Source organism: Berghia stephanieae, chromosome 7, assembly GCF_034508935.2.
Source record: "Berghia stephanieae isolate SIO BIC M18660-M18661 chromosome 7, UCSD_Bste_1.3, whole genome shotgun sequence".
NCBI classification, from domain to species: Eukaryota; Metazoa; Mollusca; class Gastropoda; order Nudibranchia; family Aeolidiidae; genus Berghia; species Berghia stephanieae.
Genome location: NC_088366.1, coordinates 1,625,649 through 1,653,594, shown reverse-complemented (window position 1 = coordinate 1,653,594; position 27,946 = coordinate 1,625,649). Strand labels below are relative to the sequence as shown.

The following is a 27,946-nucleotide window of genomic DNA, read 5'->3' as shown; positions in this document are numbered from 1 at the left end:
TTATTATTATTATTATTATTATATTATTATTATTATTATTATTATTATTATTATTATTATTATTATTATTATTATTATTATTATTATTATTATTATTATTATTATTATTATATTATCATTATTATTATTATATATATTATTATTATTATTTATTATTATTATTATTATTATTATATTATTATTATTATTATTATTTATCATTATTATTATTATTATTATTATTTATTATTATTATTATTATTATTATTATTATTATTATTATTATTATTATTATTATTATTATTATTATATTATATTATTATTATTATTATTATTATTATTATTATCATCATTATTATTATCATTATCATTATTATTATATTATATTATTATTATTATTATTATTATTTATTATTATTATTTATTATTATCATATTATTATTAGTATTATAGAAGTAAAACCCTACAAAGACATTATCCGATTGGGCTGCATATTAGCGGGTCTGATAACCGCTTGATTTAACATTGTCGTATTAGTGAACAGTAGTTTGTGTTGGTTTTAGACTATTTCCATTACAACAATGAGCCCATAACGACGTGCACTTATTTGTAGGTCTGATAACCAAATTCCTTAAGGGCTCATTGTTGTAATGGAAATCTCAAAAAATGACGCAAAATATCGTCCATTACAACAATGTTAAACTATGCCATGTCAGACCTGCACTTATGAACACGCCAGCCCATAACAATCTACGTTGTCGGACCTGGAAATAGGTACATGTCAATCAGGAGACATCAATATTAAAATCTATATTCTGTTCCGTTTTCAACGAGTCTGCTTCTATGACATTTTTCCTGGTGTTTCACCCTGCTGATCTACAAACGTTTGGCTGTTCCCACCGACCGCAAAGCCTTTACAACCAAAAACGACAACAAAGTCCCATCATAAACAAAGATGAGCGTCCATAGCGACCGATTGATAGAATTATGTTTTTTTGGAGTTAGAATTCGATTTGTGACGTCATAACATAATATTATAGTCTGTCCCAATAGGTCAGTTGTTAGAGCACTTGCTTCACCCGCAAAGGGAATTGGATTTCTTTTCTTCTGATCCCCCTGTCTATCCAGTAGTGATTTGATGGCTAAGTCTGTCAGATACCTGGGTGGGGTTCCTGACCTCCAATAGTGGGCAGGGAGGTACATACTGCGTCTTCTATCCCCTTATATCTGTTTTCCAATATGCTTTCTGTCGTTGTCTTGGAATGAGATTACTTGGTTTCGTCCTGGCCCGGACGGAGTCCTGAGTGGGAGGGAAACAGTCAAATGCATAGTTATTGTTTTGGGAGATGATATTTTTTTCCTTGTAAATCATCTCTCTGTTATTTGCAGCTACTACAGTCAAAACATACAAGAACAGCTGCCAACATGCACAAATGGGGGCTCCAAGAATCACTAACATGCCCAAAGTGCATCCAAGCACCACAAGATGCAAACCACCTCGTACTAGATTGCCCAGAGACAAAACTTGAAGGGGGATTTGAAACCATCAACAAATGTGATGATGACTTCCGAACCTGGATTGATACATTGAACATAGAAGTGTAGCCGAACGATGCTTCTACTATCTCTCTGTTATGTATTATTATATTTGCTATTTTAAATGTATAATGTAAGCATTTGAGTGTATTCCTCTTTGTTGGATTTTGTGCTTGTGTCCGGATGAGACGTATCGGTGATCTCAAACTAAGTACAGTGGTGGTATGCTCTTGGAATCTACAACTGATCCCTATTTGTTCCCAGTTCCCCTTTGTCTTACTTTCTCTTGGCTGCTTTCATTGTAATTCTAGAACTTTTTACTATCCCATTTTCTTCCTTTTTACTGGCGCTGATATAACCTAAATGTGTTGCAAGCGCCGTAAAACCCTTAAAAACAAAACAAAACAAACTGTCAGATGCTGCAGAAAGTACTTGTGTCCTATCCAAAGTAAGCAAGCAATTACTACTGTCCATTTAACGTTATAAAAACCGGGATTAACTCCGGTTCCATGGGTGTTACAGATCGGAAGAACCGCTTTTCAAACTGACGTAAATGGTTTTTCCAATAAATGGACTGAGGAAACCCCTGGACTAAACAATCAAAATGGTTAGAAGGCACATCAAATTGAATTGGGTGTTTTTTTTCCTGACCCATCCCGGCGGAAAGCACTTTAACATAGACTTGTATCCTATCCAAAGAGCAACAAAAAAGTGTTACCATTCTTTTAATACTACGGAAGGCGAGTTAAAACTTTGTTTTCATCGGTCTGTGATTCTGAAGGACTTGGAGTTAAATAGTGTTATTGTTATAAAAGTGGAAAGAACTAATAATATTTTTTTGGAAACCCCCGTGACGTCAGCATTTCGTGTGTAAGTTTATTTATGAGTCTTATTTCTAATGGCTGCTTATACCAATATTGGACAGTTCTCCAGGTACACTTTTGTCAACTTCCGGTCAAACAGCTTGCCATGTTGAATACCAAAACATCATTGACGTGTGGGCGGGAAAGTTTTTGCTTCGCTCATTTGTGGAATTTTGTCGTATGGAACCATTCAGGGACTTCCGGAATATACATGAGATTATGATAACAACATAATATTACGTTGCTATGTCTACAGGGGCCTGTCTTAATACAAGTGAACTGTGGTTTACTGATATATATATATATATATATATATATATAATATATATATATACATATATATATATATATATATATATATATATATATATATATATATATATATTGACTGTTTCACGCTACACATACTGGGATAAACACTGGTTTCATGGGCCTAATATCTGTGAATGACGACTTGATATATAAGAATGAACTGGCATATTCTAGAAATAATTGAACAGACCAGTGGGACGATTTGGTCTCGTGGTATGACACTCGCCTTCAGACCTGTCGGTCACTGGTTCCAGTCCTGCGCAAAGTTGAATCATCGGAGAAGGCTCTTTACTTACATTATCTCTCCGACTCAGATGCAAAATGAGTAGGTACATGGGTTGTTTTTGTCAAAAAAATATGACAGTGCCCTGTAGGCGTCGTGTTACCTCCTAGATGTTAAACTTGTTGTCGACTTGGGACTCCTTCTAAAGCGCTTTAACCACGTTTAGTGGACATTGCGCTATATGAAAATTAAATCTCACGACTAAATAAATTACATTGTAAGGTCAGAGAGGGGGGGGGGGGGGGGAAGCAACAAAAAAACTTTTTATTTTAGTAAGTAAAAGAGAGAGAGAGAGAGAGAGAGAGAGAGAGAGAGAGAGAGAGAGAGAGAGAGAGAGAGAGAGAGAGAGAGAGAGAGAGAGAGAGGCTGCAAGGATAAACAACAGTAGAAAAAAATATATGAAGGAAGAATTAGTCCATGGGAGTTTGTGAGTCAAGGGAAATAATTCATGAAATACAAAACATTCGATTTTAGGACAATTTCCAGCCGGAAGTTTTGTATCCCCTTAAAGTGATTTTAAATCATGTGTCAGAGAGAGAGAGAGAGAGAGAGAGAGAGAGAGAGAGAGAGAGAGAGAGAGAGAGAGAGAGAGAGAGAGAGAGAGAGAGAGAGAGAGACTAAATGAAGCGATGCCCTTTGGGGCTAATACGTTTATAGAGGGCCGGATTATTATGACACACTGTGTCAAAACCTTGGGATACTCAGAAGATTGTATAAAATTCTAAGTACATAGAATAAAATGGGCCATAAAAATTGACCGTTTTCGATATTTACATAGAAAATCATACAATGGAGCTCCGTGAATGTTTTTGACTGTTTCAAACTTCAAATTGAATTCTATTGTGTTTTATTCTCTCTTTGATCTTGATTTACATCACGGCATCCAAAATAGTCCAAGCTCACTTCCGGATGGATTGTCTCCTTCACTTAATCTCCTTTTTTGTTTAAGCCGATCCCGACTAACCACCTACCAAAACACCTACCCAGCAATCCACCAACATAAAGGGAGGTGGACAATACCCCCCCCCCCCCACCCCCTTTTACCCACTGGCTCAGGGGCGCCCACACACACACACACGGTCACTGGCTCAGGGGCGCCCCCACACGGTCACTGGCTCAGGGGCGCCCACACACACACGGTCACTGGCTCAGGGGCACCCACACGGTCACTGGCTCAGGGGCGCCCACACACACGGTCACTGGCTCAGGGGCGCCCACACACACACACGGTCACTGGCGCCCATACACACGGTCACTGGCTCAGGGGCACCCACAGGGTCACTGGGTCAGGGGCGCCCACACACACACGGTCACTGGCTCAGGGGCGCCCACACACACACAGTCACTGGCTCAGGGGCGCCCAATATCCTACAGCCCTCACACATCACAAAGCCACTGGCCCAGGGACGCCCTAACAGACACAAGGTTGCTCAGGGGCGCCTAAACACACGGTCACTGGACCCAATATTCTACAGGCCTCGCTCACCGAAGGGTGCCCAATATCCTAGTCCTCGCACACCAAAATACTACTGACACAGGGCGCCCAATATCCTGCAGCTCTCACACACAAAGCCACTGGCCCAGGGGCGCCCAATATCCTGCAGCTCTCACACACAAAGCCACTGGCCCAGGGGCGCCCAATATCCTGCAGCTCTCACACACAAAGCCACTGGCCCAGGGGCGCCCAATATTTTACAGGCCTCACTCGCCACAAAGCCACTGGCCCAGGGGCGCCCAATATTCTACAGGCCTCACTCGCCAAGGGGCGCCCAATATTCTACAGGCCCCACTCACCACAAAGCCACTGGCCCAGGGGCGCCCAATATTCTACAGGCCTCACTCGCCACAAAGCCACTGGCCAAGGGGTGCCCAATATTCTACAGGCCTCACTCACCACAAAGCCACTGGCCCAGGGGCGCCCAATATTCTACAGGCCTCACTCGCCACAAAGCCACTGGCAAAGGGGCGCCCAATATTCTACAGGCCTCACTCACCATAAGACCACAGGCCAAGGGGCACCCAATATTCTACAGGCCTCACCCTCAAGACAGACAACAATGCTCCACTCTAAAGGTAGTTCCACATACAAAAGGGGAGATTTGGACAATGAAATCAACAAACAGTAACAAAGCAGGAATCACTTGTTTGATATTTTTTATTTATCATCATTAATACAGGATAATTTATAAAATACCATATTAGCTTATCGATACACATCGTTCATTGTCAATTGTTTTACATTTGACCTTTACACTGACACAACCATCAAGACAGAGATTTGAACCAACAACCCTCTAGTACATTGCCCAGAAATTTTTACTTTCAAATATTCATGAATTACACTAAAAATGCCAATATTTTAAACCTGAGAATTTAAAAAAAGTCATTTCAATTCATCGATATTTGAATTTTTTTTAAAGGCAAAATTTATCTTTTTTTTAGAACTGGTTTTTGGTTAGCTGTGGCGTTGTGCGCCAGACATGATGTTTGATGAGTGAAAAGTTTGCTGAGAAAAAAAAATATATATCAATATCTGTCGTATAAAATATTAAACTGACTCACGTCAACCTGTCATTTTCGCCAACACTCATATACTCTCTCTCTCTCTCACACACACACACACACACCTTTCAGTCGACCTACATACAGGCTATATGAAGTAAAATTGGTGATTCCATTGCTAATGTGTAGTAGTAGTAGGCGTTAGACTTGCCTGATTTGAACCACACAACAATCTGTCTATTGAGACATCCAAACAAGTCCGTGTTGCCACTCCAATCATTGAAGGAGTTAGTTCTATACAATTACCCAAGTCTAGTTTGGATGTTTCTAGAAGCCACAGACGACAGTGACGATGTCAGTGATCTAGAAAGTCACATTGATGAATCAGTTGATATTTATTCCCCATCAGTAAAAGACGTGCATGTACAAGTTGTCATCACTGAGCTACACTACAGGAAAATAACAACAAAAGATCCACGGCATGTTGACGCTGTCTGCAGATGAGGCCTGGGTAAGGTATAGAACTACAGTACTTCCATCCATTGCATCATGGGAAGCAATGTCTGTCCAATGTCTATGGACGTGAGTGCTATTGATAGTAACAATAGAATGTAGGTCAATAGACATGATAAATGTGTTTATATTGAGGTGACAGCCTGTCCATGAAGCAGATGTTTGTATAAAATAGTAACAACATTCTCAACACCAAGTACTGAAAGTACTTGTGGTGTGCTGAATGTCTTTGTATTGGAAAAGGGAAAATACATGAGGTAAGATAGAGAGTAAACAACATGGCTGACCATACACACACACACACCGTGGAGGTGACACATTAACACACACACAACACAGACCATTCCACACATTCAGCTCAACAGGTAAACTGGATGGTGACTGGAACAGTTACAGTAACTATCGACAAAGGCACGCATGGCATAAACAATAATACATTGAGAGGGGGCTGGGTTGGTGGTTGTGTAACCCAGAATGGGGGTGGATGGGTGGTTGTGTAACCCAGAATGGGGGTGGATGGGTGGTTGTGTAACCCAGAATGGGGGTGGATGGGTGGTTGTGTAACCCAGAATGGGGGTGTGTACCCGGAACGGGGGTGGATGGATAGTTGTGTAACCCAGAATGGGGGTGTGTACCCGGAACGGGGGTGGATGGATAGTTGTGTAACCCAGAATGGGGGTGGATGGGTGGTTGTGTGTACCCGGAATGGGGGTGGATGGATAGTTGTGTGTACCCGGAATGGGGGTGGATGGGTGGTTGTGTGTACCCGGAATGGGGGTGGATGGGTGGTTGTGTGTACCCGGAATGGGGGTGGATGGATAGTTGTGTAACCCAGAATGGGGGTGGATGGGTGGTTGTGTGTACCCGGAATGGGGGTGGATGGATAGTTGTGTAACCCAGAATGGGGGTGGATGGGTGGTTGTGTGTACCCGGAATGGGGGTGGATGGGTGGTTGTGTGTACCCGGAATGGGGGTGGATGGATAGTTGTGTAACCCAGAATGGGGGTGGATGGGTGGTTGTGTGTACCCGGAATGGGGGTGGATGGATAGTTGTGTAACCCAGAATGGGGGTGGATGGGTGGTTGTGTGTACCCGGAATGGGGGTGGATGGATAGTTGTGTAACCCAGAATGGGGGTGGATGGATAGTTGTATAACCCAGAATGGGGGTGGATGGATAGTTGTGTAACCCAGAATGGGGGTGGATGGATAGTTGTGTAACCCAGAATGGGGGTGGATGGGTGGTTGTGTAACCCAGAATGGGGGTGGATGGGTGGTTGTGATTTACCCAGAATGAGGGTGGATGGATAGTTGTGTAATCCAGACTGAGGGTGGATGGGTACCCTGAAAGGGAGGGCAAGGAGGGGGGGGGGGGGATGAGTTGAGGCTTTTTGCCAATATGAAGGTCATTTTAATGGATCAATATTTCAAGGGCGAGTTTTCTGGCCCAAATGTTTAATCCATGTTATATCCAGAATACGCCTGTCTAGGAGAAAGGGAGAACAGATATTATGGCGGAATAGAAGACACAGTAAGTGATCCCTTTGTCCAACATGGAAAGTCTTCACAGTCTGATTCCATGACAACCAAACTAACTTTCCAGCCCCCGTGTCACACCGACAACCATCCCCATTCACGTTTGAAAGGACACACCTAAAACCACGTGATATTCCCGTGGATTACGTAGCGCATTCGTCAATCCATAAAATTTGCATTAAAAATCTAAGATAAAACACAACAATAAAAATGCATCACTGACTTGGAGTTTCGAGTATAAAAATAAAAATCACAATATCCTGAAAAAAAAGTTATAAATAGAATAAGTCACATGATTTGCATCAAATAGAGCAAGGTCAAGGTCAATAAAAGTTACCGGACATTTATCTATTTTGTGATTTTGTATTTCTTAAGCCCTAAGCATAAACCTGATAACCAGCAAATCAATACACAGAGATGTCCATACAGAGATGTCTGATAAAACAGCCATTGAACATTTTGGCCACAAACTCGTCCTTCAAATATCGACCCATGAAAATGACCCTGACCTTGATGAAAAACTCTCAAGCACTGGGAATTCCATGGAGATTTCACGTCTCAGGTGTGGGCAGGGTTGCCAATTCAAGAGGCAAAGATTTCCTGAACTGTTACGCTAACCCAATGACCGCCCCTCTTTCTGAGTGCTGAACAAGACACTTGATGTGTTTCCCGTTTAGCAGGAGATTGTAAAATATATTGATGGTTTATAACAGACTGAATTCTGTCAATATACGGAAAATTGGCAACTTTTTTTTGCCGAGATGAGGGTCATTTTAATCGGTCAATATTTGAAGGATGAGTTTTCTGGCCAAAATTTTAAATACGTGTTTTCATAGCATGTCAGTTGAGTCATTCCACCCACCCAGCCAGTGTTTGAGTGAATGATGACGTTTGTCAGGTTTCTGCTTGGGGTCACAGATTGGTTTGTCACGAAATACAAGGACGTTGAAACAGAAAATCATTGAAAACTATGTGGGCATTTGTAACACCCACCTCATTGAATTGGATTGGATTGTATTGGGCTCCTGACATTATCATCACCATTATTATTATTGTTATTATGATTATTATTATCATTAATATCATTATTATTACTATCATTATCATCATTATTGTTATCAATATCAGTGATATCCAATTTCTTCACAACTGACAATATCACAACACAACTCTGGTGCCAAAGAGACCATGAGACCACGAGAGAGGGTTACATCCCTTGACTATATCTATGTACAAATAAATAAATTAAGTTCATCAACCACACAGGAACCAGGAATCAACAAGGGGAAATAACTCCAGGAGTCTATCCTTCCCCTTGATTGTCGGTGGCAAAAATGTGTGTCGATTCCATCCAGGTCAGGCCCAAGTCTGACGGGTTGGCAGAGTTATCCCCCTCACATTTCTACAGACAGAGACAGAGAGAGAGGAGAGATTAGAATTCACACTTGACAACTTTTTGAAAGCAAAAAAAAAACAAACAAAAAAACAAACAAACTTTGGAAAATTGAGAGCAAATCTAAGCTCTAAATGAAGGTGTGATAATGATGATGGTGTGTGATGATATAGATAATGATGATGATGGTGGTTAGAGGTGTGCTGATGATGATGATGGTGTTTGATGATGATGGTGATGATATAGAAAATGATGATGATGGTGATGATATAGAAAATGATGATAATGGTGTTTAGGGGGAGGTGGTGTGATGATGATGATGCTACTGCTGCTGCTGCTGATGATGATGATGTTAATGAGAATACTGATGATATAATGAGGAGGATGTTGACTATGATGGCAGTCAGTGATTTTGATAGATGATTCTGGATAGTAAAATGGCTGGAAGTGGGAATGGGGCAAATTGGAAATGAGAAACGACATCAGGAATGTCTTGTTCAAACTGATTGGAATTCTTCTCTTCCAATTTAAGACTCAGTTATTTTGATTTTCTAACTGACAAGATTTTCCAGTCCAACTCCCATCATAGACAAACGATTCAAACAAAAACAGATGCACGTTTCAAACACAAAAATTTCTCTATTTCGCCAAGATCATTTCAACAACACTTAAATACAATTTGTAATTACTTGAAATTTAGCATAATGAAAAGTTATAGTTGCAAAAAAAAAAAAAAAAAAAACTTATGTAAAATTTGCATCAAAGTGGCTGAAATAGAAAAGACACACTGAACTGCCAACCAGGGGACATTTTATCCGAATCTCCTGGTATAGAAATAAACAACTACATCAAAAATAAATAAATAAGACAAAATAAGAGGTGAGAAAACTGTATTAAATAAATAAGTCAATTTTTGTTTAAACTCTCATTTCATGATTATCTTAATTTATTTTTAATTTTTTAATTATTACTCATGTCACCAAATTTGGACTCAAAACATTTTTGTAAAAATAGAAAACCTTTGGCCTAAAAACGTAGAATTAAACATATCAAAAAAACAAGAGAGGGAGGCAGGAGAAATGAGGGGTGGGGGAAGGTAGGAAGGAGTAAAAAAATGTTTAAAGCACTAAAAGCTCTTAAGCTGAGGAGAGAAATAAACGGTGTGAAAAACTAGAATTCTGACATGGAAAATGGTCATTAGGATTACAAGTAATGATGGATAATACTCACAATATATTGCCTGGTTTTTTCTTCTTTTATTATAATAATAATAATAATAATAATAATAATAATAATAATAATATTAATAATAATAATAATAATAATAATAATAATAATATTAATAATAATAATAATATTAATAATAATAATAATAATATTAATAATAATAATAATAATAATAATAATAATAATATTAATAATAATACTAATAATAATAATAATAGTAATTATAACATGTAGGACGAGGCAACACGCCCAACAAACAATATCACGATCTCTTTTCTTTGACAAAGATAACTCTGTAACTGGCCAGAACTCATAACAGACAGAGAATGTGAGTAAAATGCTTTTTCCAACTTTGTACAGCCGATAGCACAACTCAAGCTTGGGAAATTTCAGGTTGGAGGACCCCAAAGCCCCACAAGACATTTATTTCATTGATAACAGCTAAAAAAGCCATCATTTCTGTCCCGTTTTCAAACCAACACGTGGAAAGTACTTGAAATAGACTAGCGTCCTATGGAAAAAATAGCAAGGCATTGTCACTGTCTGTTCAACATGATAAGCTCTGCCTGACGTCAATGGGTTTTATGGCTGTGATATATTATTTTCTCAGTTTTTGAATCACTACAGACTTGCCAAATTGAAAACTTCAAATTTAGTAATTTTTATGTCAATTTTTAGTAATTTGACAAGGAAGTTCGTAATTTCTGAAATTGAGTACGAACAACCACAATATTATTATTATTATTATTATCATTATTATCACCATTGCTATAGTAGTAGTAGTAGTAATAGTAGTAGTAGTAGTAGTAGTAGTATAGTAGTAGTAGTAGTAGAAGTTCTTTTTATCATTATTATTATTATTAGTTAAGTATTACTAAGAATTAAAAATTCGTAATTTTCCATAAAATTTCGTATTTGGCCATGAAATTTAGCTAAAATTCGTAAAATAACGAAAATTCCGGCAGCAATGTCACTACTCAACTTGTAAATAAATTAAAGATCTTCTCAGTCCCAACTTCTAAATGTTACCACCTCCAAATCCACTTTTAAAAAAAGTCTTTTCATCCATTGCTCAACGCCTATGGAACGCATATTTTCCTCGGACAAAGTCCTATGAAAAATTATCATCTTTCAGGAAATGTCTGAAGACTGAGTTGTTCCATAAGGCTTATTTTAAAAAAAAATGAAATAGATGTTGCTTAGATTTAGTTTCTATATTCATGCTTATTATGTAGTGTGATTTAAAAAAATAAATGTAAAGCATCGAAGAGCACATTTAACGTGGATGTTTAAGCTGTATATAAATTTAATATTATTTATTAAATGACTGAAAACCTGACTTTGATATTGAGTTTAGAATGATTTCATACTGTCATCTTTGCGTGTTGTACACGACAAAAATAGACTTGATTTAGATTCAGGTTTTGTCTTCACATCTCCATTGTCTGCCTGAGTGATCTAAGGATAAGGCAAGCTTTGGCATTTGTCTGTAGACAGGGACGTAGAGGTGTGTGTGTGGGGGGGGGGGGGGGGGGGGGGGGAGTGAGGGGGTTGAGGCTGGTGGATAGGAGAGGACACTAGATGACGTCATCTCACCTTTGGAACAGTTTGTCTTTTCTGAATCCAGGGGACAAAAATAGCATTTCATGAACGACCAACTAAAAAAACAACAAACAGCATTTTTTACTGGATAAGGTGTATCTAAATATGTGACTTGTCACCCAACACAGTATTATATTGGGGAAAACCAAACAATTTCATCTATGCTTTCATCCAAGTCACTGATCATCAGGTGGGTTTTTCATTTGTTTGTCTTAAGGATGGCAATGATGCTGGCAACACTTTAAGGTCATAAAACTACAACTCCCTATCACCCAATATTATAAGACTTCTCGCTGTCCACTCCTAAAAATTCAGAGACCACAATAAACCAACAGTAGCTAAAATCTCTTTTTTTTTCTCCACAGAATTATGACTTTATCACAGCAACCTTAAGCAAAATATATACAAAAAATAAACAACCCAAAAAACACACAAAACAATGACTCCCCCCCCCCCCCCCAGCCCACCAAAAAAATAAAAATAAAATAAAATAAAGAGAAAAAAAAACAATAAAGAAAAGAGAAAGAAAATAAACCCAAGGGAATCAAAGATAAAATCCCGATGACAAGTTACTGTGTGATTAGATTGGTTCCCATCAACCAAGACAAACAGGAATACAAGTCATAACACATCAAAGATAGACAATCCTACCCCATGATGCCATGTCCCTTACCTTGGAGGTTTGAACCATTTGTCTACGGGTGTCGGGGTGGACGACGTCACTCCATGGACTAAATCTGACAAGACAAAAAAAAAAAACACAAAATAAACGGTTACAAACATCCTTTGGTTTATTCCCCGAGACATTTCCGAGACATTTGTAAATTGGTTTTATTATGATATAGAAGGAACGAAAGTGACGTCACTCAGATCTCTGTTATTGTTTTTATATATAGCCTATTGGCTGATTAGTTCTCAATAAATCCTATTAATCAGACTGACTATAAACGTTCAAGGTTACACACAGTTTTGTGTGTTGGTACGTTATCTGACATGAATTCAACGTCTGACGGTTTCACTCCTACTAAACCTTACCTGAGGGCAAAAGGGTCGTCCAAGTCCGGTGGCTGGTAGAGTCTCTCTCTGGCCGCTTCCAAGGACTCGGATACTTTACTCTTGAACAGTTCTGGTTCCTGCTCATATCTGGTACAAATGGATTTATAAAAAAAAAACAATCTGGACAATGATGAAGAGAAAAAAAATCAGATGATGAAGAAAAAAGTGTTTTCAACGAGTATTACAATCGGGTTTGATTGTTTCTAAAGATGGATAAAGACACAAAACACTTTAGGTTCTCTAACTCTTGACAAGTCTGACATCAAAAGGCTGGATAAACAATTTAAGACAAACATTTTGAAAGATACAAACCATAATGAATATATAAAAGTGACAAACAAGGAACAGGAACTTGTGTCAGCTAAACATCTGAAACAGTGGAAGAAAAAGCAATGAGAAAAATATAAGAAAAAAAAACATGCCAAAAATCAGCCTGCCTTAACCGGAAAAGTAGAAAACGGTAAGGGCTGCCTGAAGCCGGTGATCGTAAAATACTAACGAAAGAGTGAAAATGGAAAGGCTTCTTATGGGAACAAAACAGACAATGGACGTTTCGGGTACAAACCCTTTGTCAGCACAACAATACACAAATAAACGTGGAAAACAAATAAAATATAATGAAAAATAACTTATATCGTCTGTACTCAATGGTGGTTGCAGTATGAATGAAATGTTAGCGTGGCGTGGGTAGAGGATAGGGTGCCCCAGGGGGGTGATCTAATTGATAAGCAAAGGTCAGCGTCAGGGAACAGAACTTTCCAGACTATAATGGAAGATAAAAGACATATTGGTAGTAGTAGTAGTAGTAGTAGTAGTAGTAGTTGTAGTAGTAGTAGTAGTAGTAGTAGTAGTAGTAGTAGTAGTAGTAGTAGTAGTAGTAGTAGTAGTAGTAGTAGTAGTTGTAGTAGTAGTAGTAGTTGTAGTAGTAGTAGTAGTAGTAGTAGTAGTAGTAGTAGTAGTAGTAGTAGTAGTAGTAGTAGTAGTAGTAGTAGAACGCTGTAGTGGAACAGTAGGGGGGGGGGGGGGGTGGAGGGGGCGAGGTGAAAGGGTCACGGCGGAGGTGGGGGGGGGGGGTTTGTTGGATGAGCGAAGGTCGAATCTTCGCGAAAGGAACGATGCGATAGTAAAGTGGAATACACCAATAAATAGATGGATAGGCAGATAGATAGGTAGATGGTCAGAAAAGAGGGGAGAGAAGGGAGAGAGAGAGAGAGAGAGAGAGAGAGAGAGAGAGAGAGAGAGAGAGAGAGAGAGAGAGAGGAGAGAGAGAGAGAGAGAGAGAGAGAGAGAGAGAGAGAGAGAGAGAGAGAGAGAGAGAGAAATTAATGAAAGAAAAAAAAATTAAAATAAAAATTAAAAAAAAAAAAATTAACCTGCCTTAACCCAGCTTTTTGGGGTGTTTTTCTCTTTGCTTGTCTGACACTGTTTCTTACACAACTTTACAGATTGATCTATGAATGAATACCAGCCTATCAGCATTCAGAAAAGTAAGTGGAGCAGGCACTGATGTTGATAATAACAAGAAATGAAGTGAGTAGGAAAGTGCCAGAAGACAATAGAGAATAAAAAATTATTTGCGGAGAGTGGTGGATAGCTCATACAGTAGAGCCAGACTCTCCCTGGCAAGGCAGAGTTGTCGTACCGGTAAGGTCGCAGGTTCAAGCCCCCATCGCCGCGAATAATTTTTATTCTCTATTGACTTCTGGCACTGTCCTACTCTATCAGCATTGATGAATATTGTAGAATGCTGAAATAAGGTGCTAAATATATGACGAGTGAAACACGAGGTCTACTAGTTTGTGAAGGGCATTGGGCATGGTCAATCTCTGACAAATGCGCATTGGGCATGGTCAATCTCTGACAAATACAGTGTCTAAATATGCGTATTTAACTATGACTACATACTGAACGATGCGGCAAATTGGGGAACCACGGACATGAAAACTTACAGCACGGCTGCCTCAGGATTGGATGGCATTTTGGTGTCGATGTTGTAGAAAACCTTCTTGGCAAAAAGCAACACTTGCCACAAGTGGTTGACATTCCGTCTGGAAATTCAAATAATAATTGTGGGTTAGTTTCAGTTTTAGATGTTGAATCACGCCTAGGACACTTTCAAGCCATTTTCTATTACAACATCTGGCGTTATATAAATGTACAGTATTATTTTTAAATTTTTAATTACGCCCATGCGCATTGGCACCATTAGATCCCGTTGCCTAAGCATTCCATGAAGGAATATAGATAATCCATCAAACACAATGTCTGATATCAACAGGAATCACCCATGTTGTACAAAGTACAGTAGTATTATCAAAGTTATAATAATTGTTGAGTTTTATACATGGGAAATAATGACAGATGATTCATTGGTTTAAATTCATAGAACAAGTTTGTATCTGGTATTAATTACAATAATAATGAAGATAAAAATAAAAACAATTACTACTACTACTACTACTACTACTACTACTACTACTACTACTACTACTAATAATAATAATAATAATAATAATGATGATAATAATATTAGTAAAAATAGTAATAGTAATAATAATAATAATAATAATAATAATAATAATAATAATAATAATAATAATAATAATAATAATAATAATAATAATAATAATAATAATAAACAATAGTAATAACAAGAAAAAGTAAAACAACAACAACAATGATAATATTAATAATGATGCTAAAAATAATAATAATAATAATAATAATAATAATAATAATAATAATAATAATAATAATAATAATAATAATAATAATAACAACACCAATAACCCCAAATTCACCTCCATCTTGGAAAAGCTCTCTTCACGTCAAGCTCCCCTGAATCCGGGTGGACCAATGGATGAAAGACGGGATATTCAAACACCAACGACTGTGGATAAGGACAACAACAGATGTGACACCAAGACACATTCAAACAAAAACATTTACACACAATTTGGATTCTATTCATATTCAACATGGCTTAAAGTTTTTATGGGTTTGTAACATTTTTTATAGTCCTTTAGAGCTATTAGGGGGTCCCAAATAGCTCAGTTGGTAGAGCACTTGCTTCACACGCAAAGGGATGGAGATCGATCCCGGGTGCAGTCGAGATTGTTTCTGGCCAGCAGTGACTGGGGAGCTGGGTCTGGTAGAAAGTACCTTGCGATAGACCAGCATCCTATCCAAAGGGTAGCAAGCAATTGTTATTGTCAGTTTCACAATAGAAACTGGGATAATCTCCGGCTCTATTAGCCTAATGGCTCTGAAGAACTACTACCAGAGCTGCCAACCCCATTTGATGAGAATGTGTACAATGGGACCTCAAAATGGGGGAGATTTCATAAAAATGGGTACAATCCTGAAATTGATGGAAACTAACCATTGTGAAAGTAAGAGGAAGGTATAATTACATAAAGTCTCACCACACAAGCTCAATTGCAGCAACAATGATGTTCCCAAGACTATAATCCAATCCTTTCAGAATTCTACCTCCCAGCATGAAGATCATAATTGGTCAAAAAATATATGAATATCCACTTGGTCACCAAAGTTTCTCAATAGGCTAGTAATAATATGAATTACAACTAAAGAAAACTGAAGTAACTCTGCACACTAAAAATGGGTACAATCTTGGGGGAAATGTGTACAAGCGTACAATCGCTGAAAATGCGTACAATTCCGCATTTTTTGCAGTAGGTTGGCAGCTCTGTACTACCATGGATCTGGAGTTTATCCCAGTTTTCATATCGGGAACTGGACAATAGCAATTGCTTGCTATCCTTTAGATATGATGCTAGTCTATGGCAAAGTAAGTCTGCCAGATCTTACAGACCCAACTACCCAATCACTGCTGGGTGAACGGGAAAATTTTATTTAAAAAAGAAAAAATCTCAACATCACACAGGATCATACTCATTCCCTTTGCCTATGACGCAAGTGCTCTACCAACTGAGCTATCAGGACCTGCCAGAATCAGAGTTGACAGGAATCCAATTGCTAGAAAGACAGATCAGTAAAACCGATTTGCCTGAAAGAAATGCTAATCTAAAACAAAAGCCTGCCATCCTTACTTACTTACTTATCCGAACCAGCGACCACCTGAGCTTTAGCCCTTCAGTCTGGTGCCATGACGTAGAAGTTAGACGTCTTTTGTAGTTGTTCCAGGTGACTATAAAGTGTGTTACTGATGCTTGGATTTGGTGGGAGGAATGTGCATCTCAGGTCTTCAAGAGGTTGACATTCATGCAAGTGGTGTGTTAGTGTTTCATTGGGGTGACCTGTCATCCTTAAACTTAAATGGCCTGACAATATGAGTCAGATTGCTGGCAGGTGTTTATCATTAACGTTGTTATCATTATTATAACCAAAATATCGACATTACCAGTATGGACTGTAAAAAGGAATCAAACAAAAATGAACACAACAGCTTCAAAAAAGAACAAAATACCAAACAAGGAATGATTCGGGCTCAAAACCCTTCTTCAGCCACCAACAAAAATAATAAAAAACAAATATATTCACTTAAAATCCTGACAAACAGCAGAGAATTTGCCAGATCCTTTTACTTGGCAATAGCCGTGCTAAATATTTCTCTTGTCGTACGTTTGGATTTTAACAGATGCATATATTTTATGTTTTTATTTTTCTTTGTTATTGGCTGAAGAAGGGTTTAAGACCAAAACTGTTCCGTGTTTGGTATTTTGTTCTTTTTTAAAACTGTTCTATTCATGTTTGTTTACTACTTTTTACAGTCCACAGCTTGTAGCAGCTTGGTATCACCAAAACAGCTGGATGTGTTACAACTACACACCAGCAACACACACAAAGGTACAAAACAAAAACAATCATAGAGTACACACCAGCAACACACACAAAGGTACAAAACAAAAACAATCATAGAGGACGGAATCAATAAAGAATCCAAAAACAATCAACATACAACCAACTCACAGGACAATTTCCGTCGGGGTAATTGTGTGGAATGGTGAGAGTAAAACGGAGTGCTGCCCCTTGGTATAAACCCTGCCTGATGAAGATGAGACCAGACCAGACTGAAATAGATAAAAATTACTGTTAACCATCAACTCTGTCTGTACTACAGCCTATAAATCACCCATTGACCTACCACCATTATCAGGCTATAAATCACCCATTGACCTACCACCATTATCAGGCTATAAATCACCCATTGACCTACCACCATTATCAGCCTATAAATCACAGATCACAAAACCCTTTGAATATAATAATAATAATAATGCTGAAAACGTATATAGCGCTATAACTCCGAGACACCAGACTCTAAGCGCTTAAATTACAAATTACTTTGGGTGACACATACTCATTCACACACACAAGCATACACACACACACACACACACACAACACAAACCAGACTTGCTTCTCATACCATCTACTGAAGAAGAAACAGATATGTTTTAAGCGACTGTTTAATAATAGACAACGATTCTTTGAATATCACCCCAATGACTCTCGTAAAAATTTAATCTTAATGTTATCTTAACTTTATAATTCTTACTGATATCACAACGGTTAGCGATAATTTTCATTAAAAAAAAAAAAACAAAAAAACATCACCATAAGAAGGAGCAAAGTTGACAAAGGCCTCTGGTTAGAAATAACAAAGGCTAATAATAATAAGATTGGGGAAACAAGATTTACCCCATTCACATTATGAAGTTTGAGAGACAAATTTAATTCCGTTTCCTGAAACTTTGACTTTGATGATCTCTCAGTCGTCTTCAGTGTTTCAATTATCAAGTTTTGTTGACAAAGGGGAAACTCGAAATGTCCACATCATCGGTCTTTTTTAATGAAATTGAATCAATCTTCCATTCCATTTGACTTCATTGACATTTCTTCCATTTCCATGATGGCATTTATAAAAATCATTGACATTTCTTCCATTTCCATGATGGCATTTATAACAATCATTGACATTTGCTGGGGTGACAGATCGTATTTCTATCACGTCAAAGAATTTGTTATTCAGCGATAGGTTTGTCAAACAGCCTAACATTTAAATAGTCAAAACTCAAAGTTTCCCATCAATTTACAAATGTAGAAATGACTTAAGAAAGACTTCAGTGACTTGCTAGTCTATTACTATAATAACTAATACACAGAATACAAAACAATTTAGAGATTTGGTAACACGGAACAAAATCCACCAAATCTCCAGATACAAGGGTGGCTAATCTATGACACGGCAATGGTGACTCATCCATACACACACACACACACACACTATTGACTTGTCAAACAGTAACCATGGCAACAACAACAACACATTAGAAACTCACGTAGAGGTGACTTGGATGAAGGCATTGCATAGAGACCAGGAATATTCTGATGATGAACTTGGTTGCTGGAAGGAAAAGTCGTTGAATTGACACAATTATCTCCCATTTCAAACAAAATAAAACAAAAAATAATTATAACTTGAGCTTTTATACAGCACAATATCCACTAAACGTGCTCAAAGCACTTTACAAAGGGTCCCCGACTAACAGCAACACGAAACATGTAGAATGAGACATGACACCTCACGGTGACTAAAACTCGAACTTTTAGTTTGAGCCAGCGCTCCACTGGTGGGAGGGTAATTAATCAAGTTGTGACAGGTCGATGACTCATCATGCTACCGGCATCGGCATTTTCGCTACCTGTATTTTTCTCTCTCCGATTCTGCATTTTATTGATATTTTCAACTAATCGTTGCTCAATAATCCGTTGACGTAACTTTTTCTTATTCATATATTCTTGTTCTTCATAATGTAAAGAATATTGTCATACCATTTGTATGGCTATGAACCCAATAGTTTTACAACGCCACTCTCCATGAGTTGTACTATAATTCAATGCAAGATCATAACTATAATTGGTAAGAAACATGTGAATAAATAGCATAAGTCACCGTACAGGCAAATAATTTTGGGATAATCAGAAGCAGAAGAGAATGAGGAAAAAGTGAATGTAAGTTTTATGGCCTGTTCAGACCTGGCAGTCCTGTGAGAGGTCTTGATATTGTGGTAACTCCTTATCAAATCCACCAGTATCCTGTCCACAAATTAGCCAGTCACAGTGATGACTGGCAGGTACGTGTTAGTGTGTGTCTTATACAACTGATATCCAATCATTCCTTATGAATAAGATTCACTTGATGACATATTTCATTAATTAATAATATAAATTCTATGGTCTGTCACGTTCCCGATCACATTGTCAGTAATAATGTCAGTAATAAATTTACTAAGAAATATTTCTATCACTCTCTCTCTCTCTCTCTCTTCTATTTTCACACATCACAACTAACAAAGTTTCATGTCTAATCACAATGCATGCAACACCATTATGAAAACAAATAAACAAGTTTAACAATAGTTTCTCATCTATTTTCAACACCAACCAGAAAGGAGAGATATCATTCTAATATTTAGGATTATTATTAGGGGCCTTTATGATGTACTGACGTCTGGTTCAACTTGAAGCAATGATGTTTCCATTGTGAAAGACAATTTTGCTTTTTCACTTCGAAGTCCTCCTGCTCTTTTTTCAATCTTCCTATGCTAGAATGGAGCAGTTGACCACCTTGCTCGCCATGGAATCCTAAACCTATCTTATATCGCTTCAACCAGTAAATGCAGTGCATTTCCAATATATGTAATTTGGGGGTAATTGAGTGAGGGAATGCTTCTCTGTAATTCTGCAAATACCTTGCGACGGCTTCCTCTGCTCTTTTAATTTTTTCTGATGACATGGGATTTGAATGTGATACTAATTTATGTACATCTCTGTAGCTGTCATTTAAAGTATTATATTTGATCTCAAGTTGAATTATTTTCGTGATTAGGGTGTCTCTTTGGGTGTTTGTACTAACTGCATGTATCTTTGTAAGGTGTCTGTAGATTACTTTCTTTATGTATTTGTGGCAGTGATTGGCAATGAAGTGGTCACCGTGAAATGCTTGTCTGACAATTTTATTCTGATCTAAAACATTTTGTATTGCTTTTCTAACTGGTCCGATGATACTTTCTTTACATTCTTTCATGTCATGCAAATTTTTCTTTATCTTTTTAAGTTGCTTCTCCCAACTCCTCTTTTCAAACATCTTTTGCCACAAAGTCTACATAGATTATTTAGTTTTGTTATTTGAGTTTCAAGAGAATGTTCCATCCATGTCTGTAGTACAAAAAAATTATTTCAGTACCACAAATAAAATATAAAAAAATAAAATCACTCAACCAAAAATAATAATGTTATTTCACACAACGGATTGCCCAGATTTTAAATAATCATAACTTTTTTATTTCGTGTGAATTAAGCGTACTTCTTGGACATACTAATTGCAAATTTATTGAATTATTTTAGGGTGTAAGAAAATATGACCCTCATGGTGACAAAACATGTTTTAAAAATATTTTAATCAACGATATACGGTGGACAGAACAATTTCACTCACTAATTTGAAATATTCTTATCTGCTTTATAATCCAATTGGCACTTCACAAAAATATATATAATGACGACAGAAATTTAAAATATTTTAAAAAATAAGAAGAAATTGTGTGTGACACATGGGTTTCCAGTATTAAATGATGTAAGGAGTGCATTTCTTATGAATTTTTTGACAATATCACCCTTGTTTTTGGACCTCGCTTACCTCCCCTTGTTTCAACTGACAAAGGTGCAGGTAATTAATCACTTGTGACAGGTGAAGTTCCCTGTTATCAGTGATTTGCCTGTGATCAGGGGAGTGGAATGGGCGACAGGGGAAGATGCACAGTGGGTGGCACAGGGGATACAGCAAGATCAAAGCAAAAACTAAAGAGTCAAAAATTAAGTTAGTTTTATTCGCCGTGACCTGTTAGGTGATATTACTTTTTTTTTTTTCAGTCAAAGACAACGTTGTCAATGGCCAGGTATTCATTTTACACCTGAGTACGGTGAGAGAATGTTAGTAAAGAGTCTTTTTGAAGGACTCAACTGAGCGAGGCTCGAACCCAGGACCTTCCAATCCAAAAGCGAGTGTCAACGGACAACATTCCATTCAAACCACGTTGATGTGTTATTTTTATCATTTCATTGTTTTTGGTTTATGTTGAGCTTCAAAATATAAAACAAGAAGGAAATAAATAAAACATTAACAGAACTACTCACAATAAGGAGATGGTTGAGCCAATCAACTTTATAAGACTTGCCAAAATCATATTAAGAAATTAAGGAGCAGGCACCGGTGTACAATAAAGATCTGAACAAAGTGTGTATGAAAGGTGCCAGCAAGAAAGAAAAACCATCCCAAATAATCAGTCGACCTCGACTGGGGTTCGAACCTCAAACCTTCTAACGTGCACGTCTGACCGGTAATAAGAAGGTTTGAGGTTCGATCCCCAGTCAAGGTCGACTGATTGTTTTCTTGTGTTTTTCTTTCTTGCTTTGTCTGGCACCTTTCATACACACGTGTTCAGTTCTTTATCTGCCACAATCAAATAATTGTTCTATTTACAAGAGCATAAATATGCATCTTCCCAATCTACAGTTCAAGATCAAAAGCCATTTTTATATCTGGTAACTCTTGAGTCATTTGTACAATATTGATGCTTTATAAAAGACCCGACCTGCCATTGGAGGTCAAGGGTCATGACCCAGTCATCAGACACTTACAACTCGGCCATGAGAGAATACTCCTGGAAAAAAGGGCCATAACCATTGCTGCCCTTCACACTGTTGGATTGGTTATTTCCCTTGATAGAAGAACTAACGGTCTGGGAGTGAGGGTGGCGGACAGGCTGAGTGTGTTGACTGGGAATGCTGGGTAATTGCCTCCCATCACTTGTGCTTCGTGGTGATGGTGAAGATGAGGACATATCAAGGCTCTGGAAAAAAAAAAAAAAAATTGAAAAAAGCTCAAAATTTTCCTGCATTTCCTACTCCATAGTATTTTATTTTTGTGTGAAAATCAGACTTTCCATATGTTGATAAGATCCTAGTTGGAATTAGTTGGAAATATGTCCAGACAGCAATAGTCAATCTACTTCATAAGACAAAATCATCATCTTCACTTCCTACCCTGGCTGGAACCAGGACCTAGGACTGACTTTCACCTGCTGAGCTGCCCTGGACACCCTGGAGAAAGCCATTTCATCCTAGATATATAGCACAATATCCACTAAACATGCTCAAAACGCTTTACAAGGGGTCCCAAGTTAACACCAACTCTAATCATGTAGGACAAAACATGATGCCTGTTGGACTATGTTACAATTTAAAAAAAAATTATTTTCAACAGAGCCAACACTGTTAATGGCCAGGAATTCATTTGTATACGCACCGCAGAGGATCGGGATTCATGGAGACAGCTGACCGGCAACATGCTCAAGAGCACAAGGCACGATGAATGATGATGATGATTCATTTTACACCTGAGTACTGTGAAAAAATGAAAATAAAGAGCCTTTCCCAAAGACTCAATCATGTACCGCTCAGAATGGATCTGGAACCCTGGACCTTTATGTCCAAAGGCGAGTGTCAAACCACTAAAGCACATGGCCCCACATCTAAGATTAGAACTTAGGGCATGACAATGAAAACATTGATTCCTAACCATGTGAGGAAATAACTGACAGTTTGTATAAATCAAACAGCATTCCCATCATCCAGGGAAAAGACAACAATCATTAGGACTTAGGTGGACTATGGTGTTTGCTGTCAATAAAAACAGATTACAAAAAAACCCCCTAAAAACATGAGCTTTTATATAGCGCAATATCCTCTAAACATGCTCAAAGCGCTTTACAAGGGATCCCTGGCCAACAGCAACACTTAAATATGTAGGGCGGGACATGACACCTGTAAGACGATATTACAATTTTTTTTTCCGACGGAGACAACGCTGTTAACAGCAAGGTACTCATTTTACACCTGAGTACGGTGAGAGAATGTGAGTAAAGACCCATTTACAAGGACTCAACTATGCGCCGAGCGAGGCTCGAACCCAGGACCTTCCAATCCGAAAGCGAGTGTTTTACCACAAGACCACATAGTCGCATGAAGAGAGATTTTTCATTTTATCTACAGGTTAAGTCTGTAAAATAAAAAATAAAAAATCTAATTTCATAAAAACCAAACAACTTCTTTTCATTTCGGAATGGACGTCTTTATGATTCATAAAATGAATTTTTAAAAAACCTTCTTTAAAAAAATTCACAACAAAAAAATTTTAATCAGTCACAAGCTGAGAAAATTGGTGCCCTGGGCCTGCTGATGACAACATCGTCTTTACAGTAAAAAAACCTCTATAGACGAATGGAATTTTTGTTTAATATATATATATAATATATATATAGATTTATTTACTTATTTATCAATGACTATGGATAGTAGAGTGTAGTGTAAATCCACGGACCTGTTGTGGGGACATCATGTCTGTATCCGTGTGATCCGAGGATGTGGACATTTTCATAGATGAATCACCAAGGACGTTTCCAGATCTACTACACAACTACTCGTCTCACATACTCCTGTTGATGGAAAAAACCAATGGAAAAATGGAGATTTTAATAAGGAAAGGGGAAATAGGAATGTGTGACTTTCTTGAAATAGACAAAATTTTGTCAGAAACAATTTCAGTAAATGAAGTACTTGAAAATATCACAATTGAAACTTGGGAAATGGCATAACAACACAAAACATTCCAAATAGATAAACTGCCATTAATGACGCAAGCGTTACTGCCCAACTGTTCTAGCCCAAGAACGTGCCCTTCCATTTATTTACAACGACATCAGTAGCTCTTATGATGTCCTATTAACAAAAGCCCAAATCCCACGTCAGAAATCAAAAGAATGACTCACAATGACAACAAATCTTTAAAAATTAAAATCATTTACAATTTCTTCCCTCCAATCCTCAACAACAACTTAATAACTTTCAAAGAAAGGAAATATAATATTAGGCACACAAACAGCATCACTAACAAAAACTACCTCTTTAAGAAAACTATCTTTTAAATATAATGCTGCAGTGTTGTGGAATAGTTTGACAGAACAATAAGAGAAACATCCTTTTTTATCCTGTTTTTAACAAATTTATATCTTTGTGGGATTGTAAAAAAAAACAAATATTTTGGCTGCAGTTTTTCTTAAACCATAGCTTTTTTCTTTTTCTTTTAAAAAAAATTTAAGTGGGTCATTAAATTTTAATTTCCATATTTTATTCCAAGATAATTGATTTTAATTTCTAAAAAGAGAGTAAAAAATTGGAGAGAGTGCTCGAGTAAATGTTATGGAGAGCCTGTTTAGTGTTGATGTATTTTTATATTTCCCAGGACCTATGTATAATCATTTATATTTATATGTCGGAGAAAGATCATAAAGATCTAGTATTAGTTATCTATTTATTCTTATTTGCTATCAGTATCAGTGTCAGTCCTCTGGATGGCACATTTATCATTTGCAACGGTCTGTAGAAAGAAGACAAAAAGTTTTTTTAAATAGTGGTGGGACCTGGATTCAAACACACAGCATCGATTCCGATAAGCCTGCTAAGGCAGACGACAACCATTCGGCCGTGACATCCACATAAATGCCGACAAATATTGTATATAAAATAGTAACCGTCTATACTATACTATACTATACTACTATCCATCGACTGAGTTATTGTTGGATAATTTTAATAACCGTTCATCAGTATTGCCAGACGGGTGTCTGACAATAATCTTTTTTTTTAAATTGCGGGCTCTATTTCTCCGAATTCTCACGAAAATAAACTTGAACTCTATTTGTCCAAATGGACGGCTAGCCTCCAGGTGATGAGTTACGGACGCAATGTTGATGCAAAAGTAAATGGCGGAAAACAGTGGACAGGGAGTTCTCATGAATCATCACGTTGGCGTTTTTTAGGCACATTGTTGACAAAGACAAATTTTATCAAAAAGTTGTGCTGTCGCAAATATTCAGTGGCACATTCACTTTTGCACTTCACGCTGCAGTATCAAAGGGAGAACAGAAGTAAACCTAAATACTAAATACCAAAGTCAAAGTTCAAGACGGGAACAGAGGTTGAAAGACAGGATAGCACAAACTCAAGATAGAAGTCTAACAGAAAGTTGGGAATTAAAGACAAAGCACTCAGTCACTGACAAAAGAATACCCCAAAAAATGCATCACATTCATAATTCACACATACACTCTTGCAAATAACAAAAAAAATATTGAGAACGGAAACCGTTCGGAGAAATAGAGATCAAGTTTATTTTCCTGAGCATTCTGAGAAATTGTCACTTCGTTTCAATTATTGGCAGACATGTCTTCTGAAAGCTCCTTGTGCTAGCATTTCTTTCAATTTGTATTTTCACCATGTATCAATTTGTCAATTCTTCTAGTAGCATTTTAAAAACTCTAGAACAAACAGATGAGTGAAAGTTTAAACTTTCCTACTAATACGACTATTGTTTTGGTTTTCCGACGCCATTTTGTTTTGTGAAGTATTGAAAGCAGTCCTATGGGGTTTTTTTTTTCTATTAGGGTTAGCTCGAGGTCGGAGAGTTTTTTGGGTTTTTTTTTTCTATTTTAGTAGGGTTAGTCATAAGTCTTAGTAAAGGTGCTAAGACTAGGATGTTTGTTTTCCCTATTGGTGAGTTTAAAGGTACTAGATTTTAATATTTCTTAGGGTTAGTTGAGTGAATAATTGGGTTGTTTCCCTTAGTATAAGTATAAGGAGCTTTCGGAAGGCCTCCCATATAATTAAATTATAGACGAAGACGATTCTCATCGAGGCCAATTTGGCAAAGCACATGGCCATGTGGCAGCTGTACCCTATCTACTGTGAACCTACCATGGCCGCTTCTGGCAGGCGACATTCCGGGCGCCGTGAATCACGAACGTAGCCACTGACCTAGCCTTCGACAGAAATATTAACAGTCAGTCTCAATTTCCGAAAGAGAAAGTAAACCCCTTCAGACTTCAGAAAAATTATTCACCGTTTGATTTTGATCCATTACGAATGGCCCTGACCGTGACAATAGCACAGTGCAGATGAGCTCAGAAAGCTAACCGACTGAAACTAAGGTAAGTGTAAGGCGTGTAGAAGTATAGCAGAGTTGAGTTAAGTAAAGCGAAGAGAGGAATTTTAGGAATTCATCGTCATCAGTAGCGACTCATCAGTTCAGCTTCTCAGCTGGCTGACTGAGGAGGCATAGTTTAGACGGATTACGTTTCCTAGGAAATGTAGCGGCACCTACGTAAGTTAAAACACTTTGTAGAATGCATTGGTACAAATGTACGACTTATGTCTTTTTTTAATTTTATTTTTTTTACCTTTTTCTCACTGTGTCCCTGTTCTTTATTATTGTTGCTTCTGCCTGCTCCGACTGTCACCCTTCTGAGTGTTGATTTATAAACTTCCGGTTCAAATGACAGAAAATTAGCAGGATGAAATGAGAGTGGAGAAATAACGAAAAAAAAAAAGATATTGGAATATAATATATCAAAGACTGCGATTGTCGTCTCCAATGACATTAGTGCCATTTGGACGCAAAATAAATAGGATACCAAACAGATATCGCTTCCAATTTCAATCTGAATATTATTGATCAAAGCAGTCCATAGATTGTGAACGGTCAAAGAGAGCCTACTGTGTTAAAAGAACAAATGTTGTAAAGTTAAACAAGCGTAACATCCCTTATAAAAAACTCCGCCTTAAGTCATAGCACAGACGAGAGAGGGCCCTTCTCTTGTCTGTGGTTCAGAGGGAAGCCCATTCATTGGTCTATCGCCTCCTATGCTCGCCTAAGACAAACAAAAAGAATCTATGGGATTTGACCATCAGCATCATCATCACCACCACCACAACTACCACCATCATCACAGCCACCACCACCACCATCATCACAGCCACCACCACCACCATCATCGTCGTCGTCGTCATCATCATCATCATCATCATCATCATCACCACCATCACCACCACCATCATCATCATTACAACCACCACCACGACCACCACAGCCACCACCACAACCACCACCACCACTACCACCACCGCCATCATCATCATCATCGTCATCATCATCATCATCGTCATCATCATCATCATCATCACTACCACCACCACCACAATCG

General features: G+C 37.7%; 1 protein-coding gene across 2 annotated transcripts; it reads right to left on the bottom strand.

The window, feature by feature from the left end:
* Positions 1 to 5,110: 5,110 nt before the first annotated feature.
* On the bottom strand, positions 5,111 to 27,256 carry LOC144976330 (AKT-interacting protein-like). Of its 2 annotated transcripts, XM_078920543.1 has the most exons (11): positions 27,143 to 27,256; positions 24,229 to 24,343; positions 22,488 to 22,699; positions 19,127 to 19,191; positions 17,754 to 17,854; positions 15,602 to 15,690; positions 14,750 to 14,848; positions 12,780 to 12,887; positions 12,418 to 12,481; positions 11,739 to 11,759; positions 5,111 to 8,924 (listed from the first exon to the last, which is right to left on the bottom strand). In XM_078920543.1, exons 2-11 carry the CDS (start codon positions 24,283 to 24,285, stop codon positions 8,826 to 8,828), a joined length of 915 nt encoding a protein of 304 aa, XP_078776669.1. In that variant the 5' UTR covers positions 24,286 to 24,343; positions 27,143 to 27,256; the 3' UTR covers positions 5,111 to 8,825. The 2 variants fall into 2 exon arrangements, with proteins under 2 accessions (XP_078776669.1, XP_078776670.1); XM_078920544.1 differs by lacking the exon at positions 11,739 to 11,759.
* Positions 27,257 to 27,946: the final 690 nt, after the last annotated feature.

Excerpts from the sequence above, each read along its gene's own strand:
- LOC144976330 (XM_078920543.1), bottom strand. The coding sequence starts at position 24,285 with ATGAAAATGTCCACATCCTCGGATCACACGGATACAGACATGATGTCC. Across the intron at positions 19,192-22,487 it reads TATTCTCTCATGGCCGAGTT|CAACCAAGTTCATCATCAGA; the intron begins GTAAGTGTCTGA and ends TTTTCCTTCCAG. Across the intron at positions 14,849-15,601 it reads AGAGCTTTTCCAAGATGGAG|ACGGAATGTCAACCACTTGT; the intron begins GTGAATTTGGGG and ends TTGAATTTCCAG.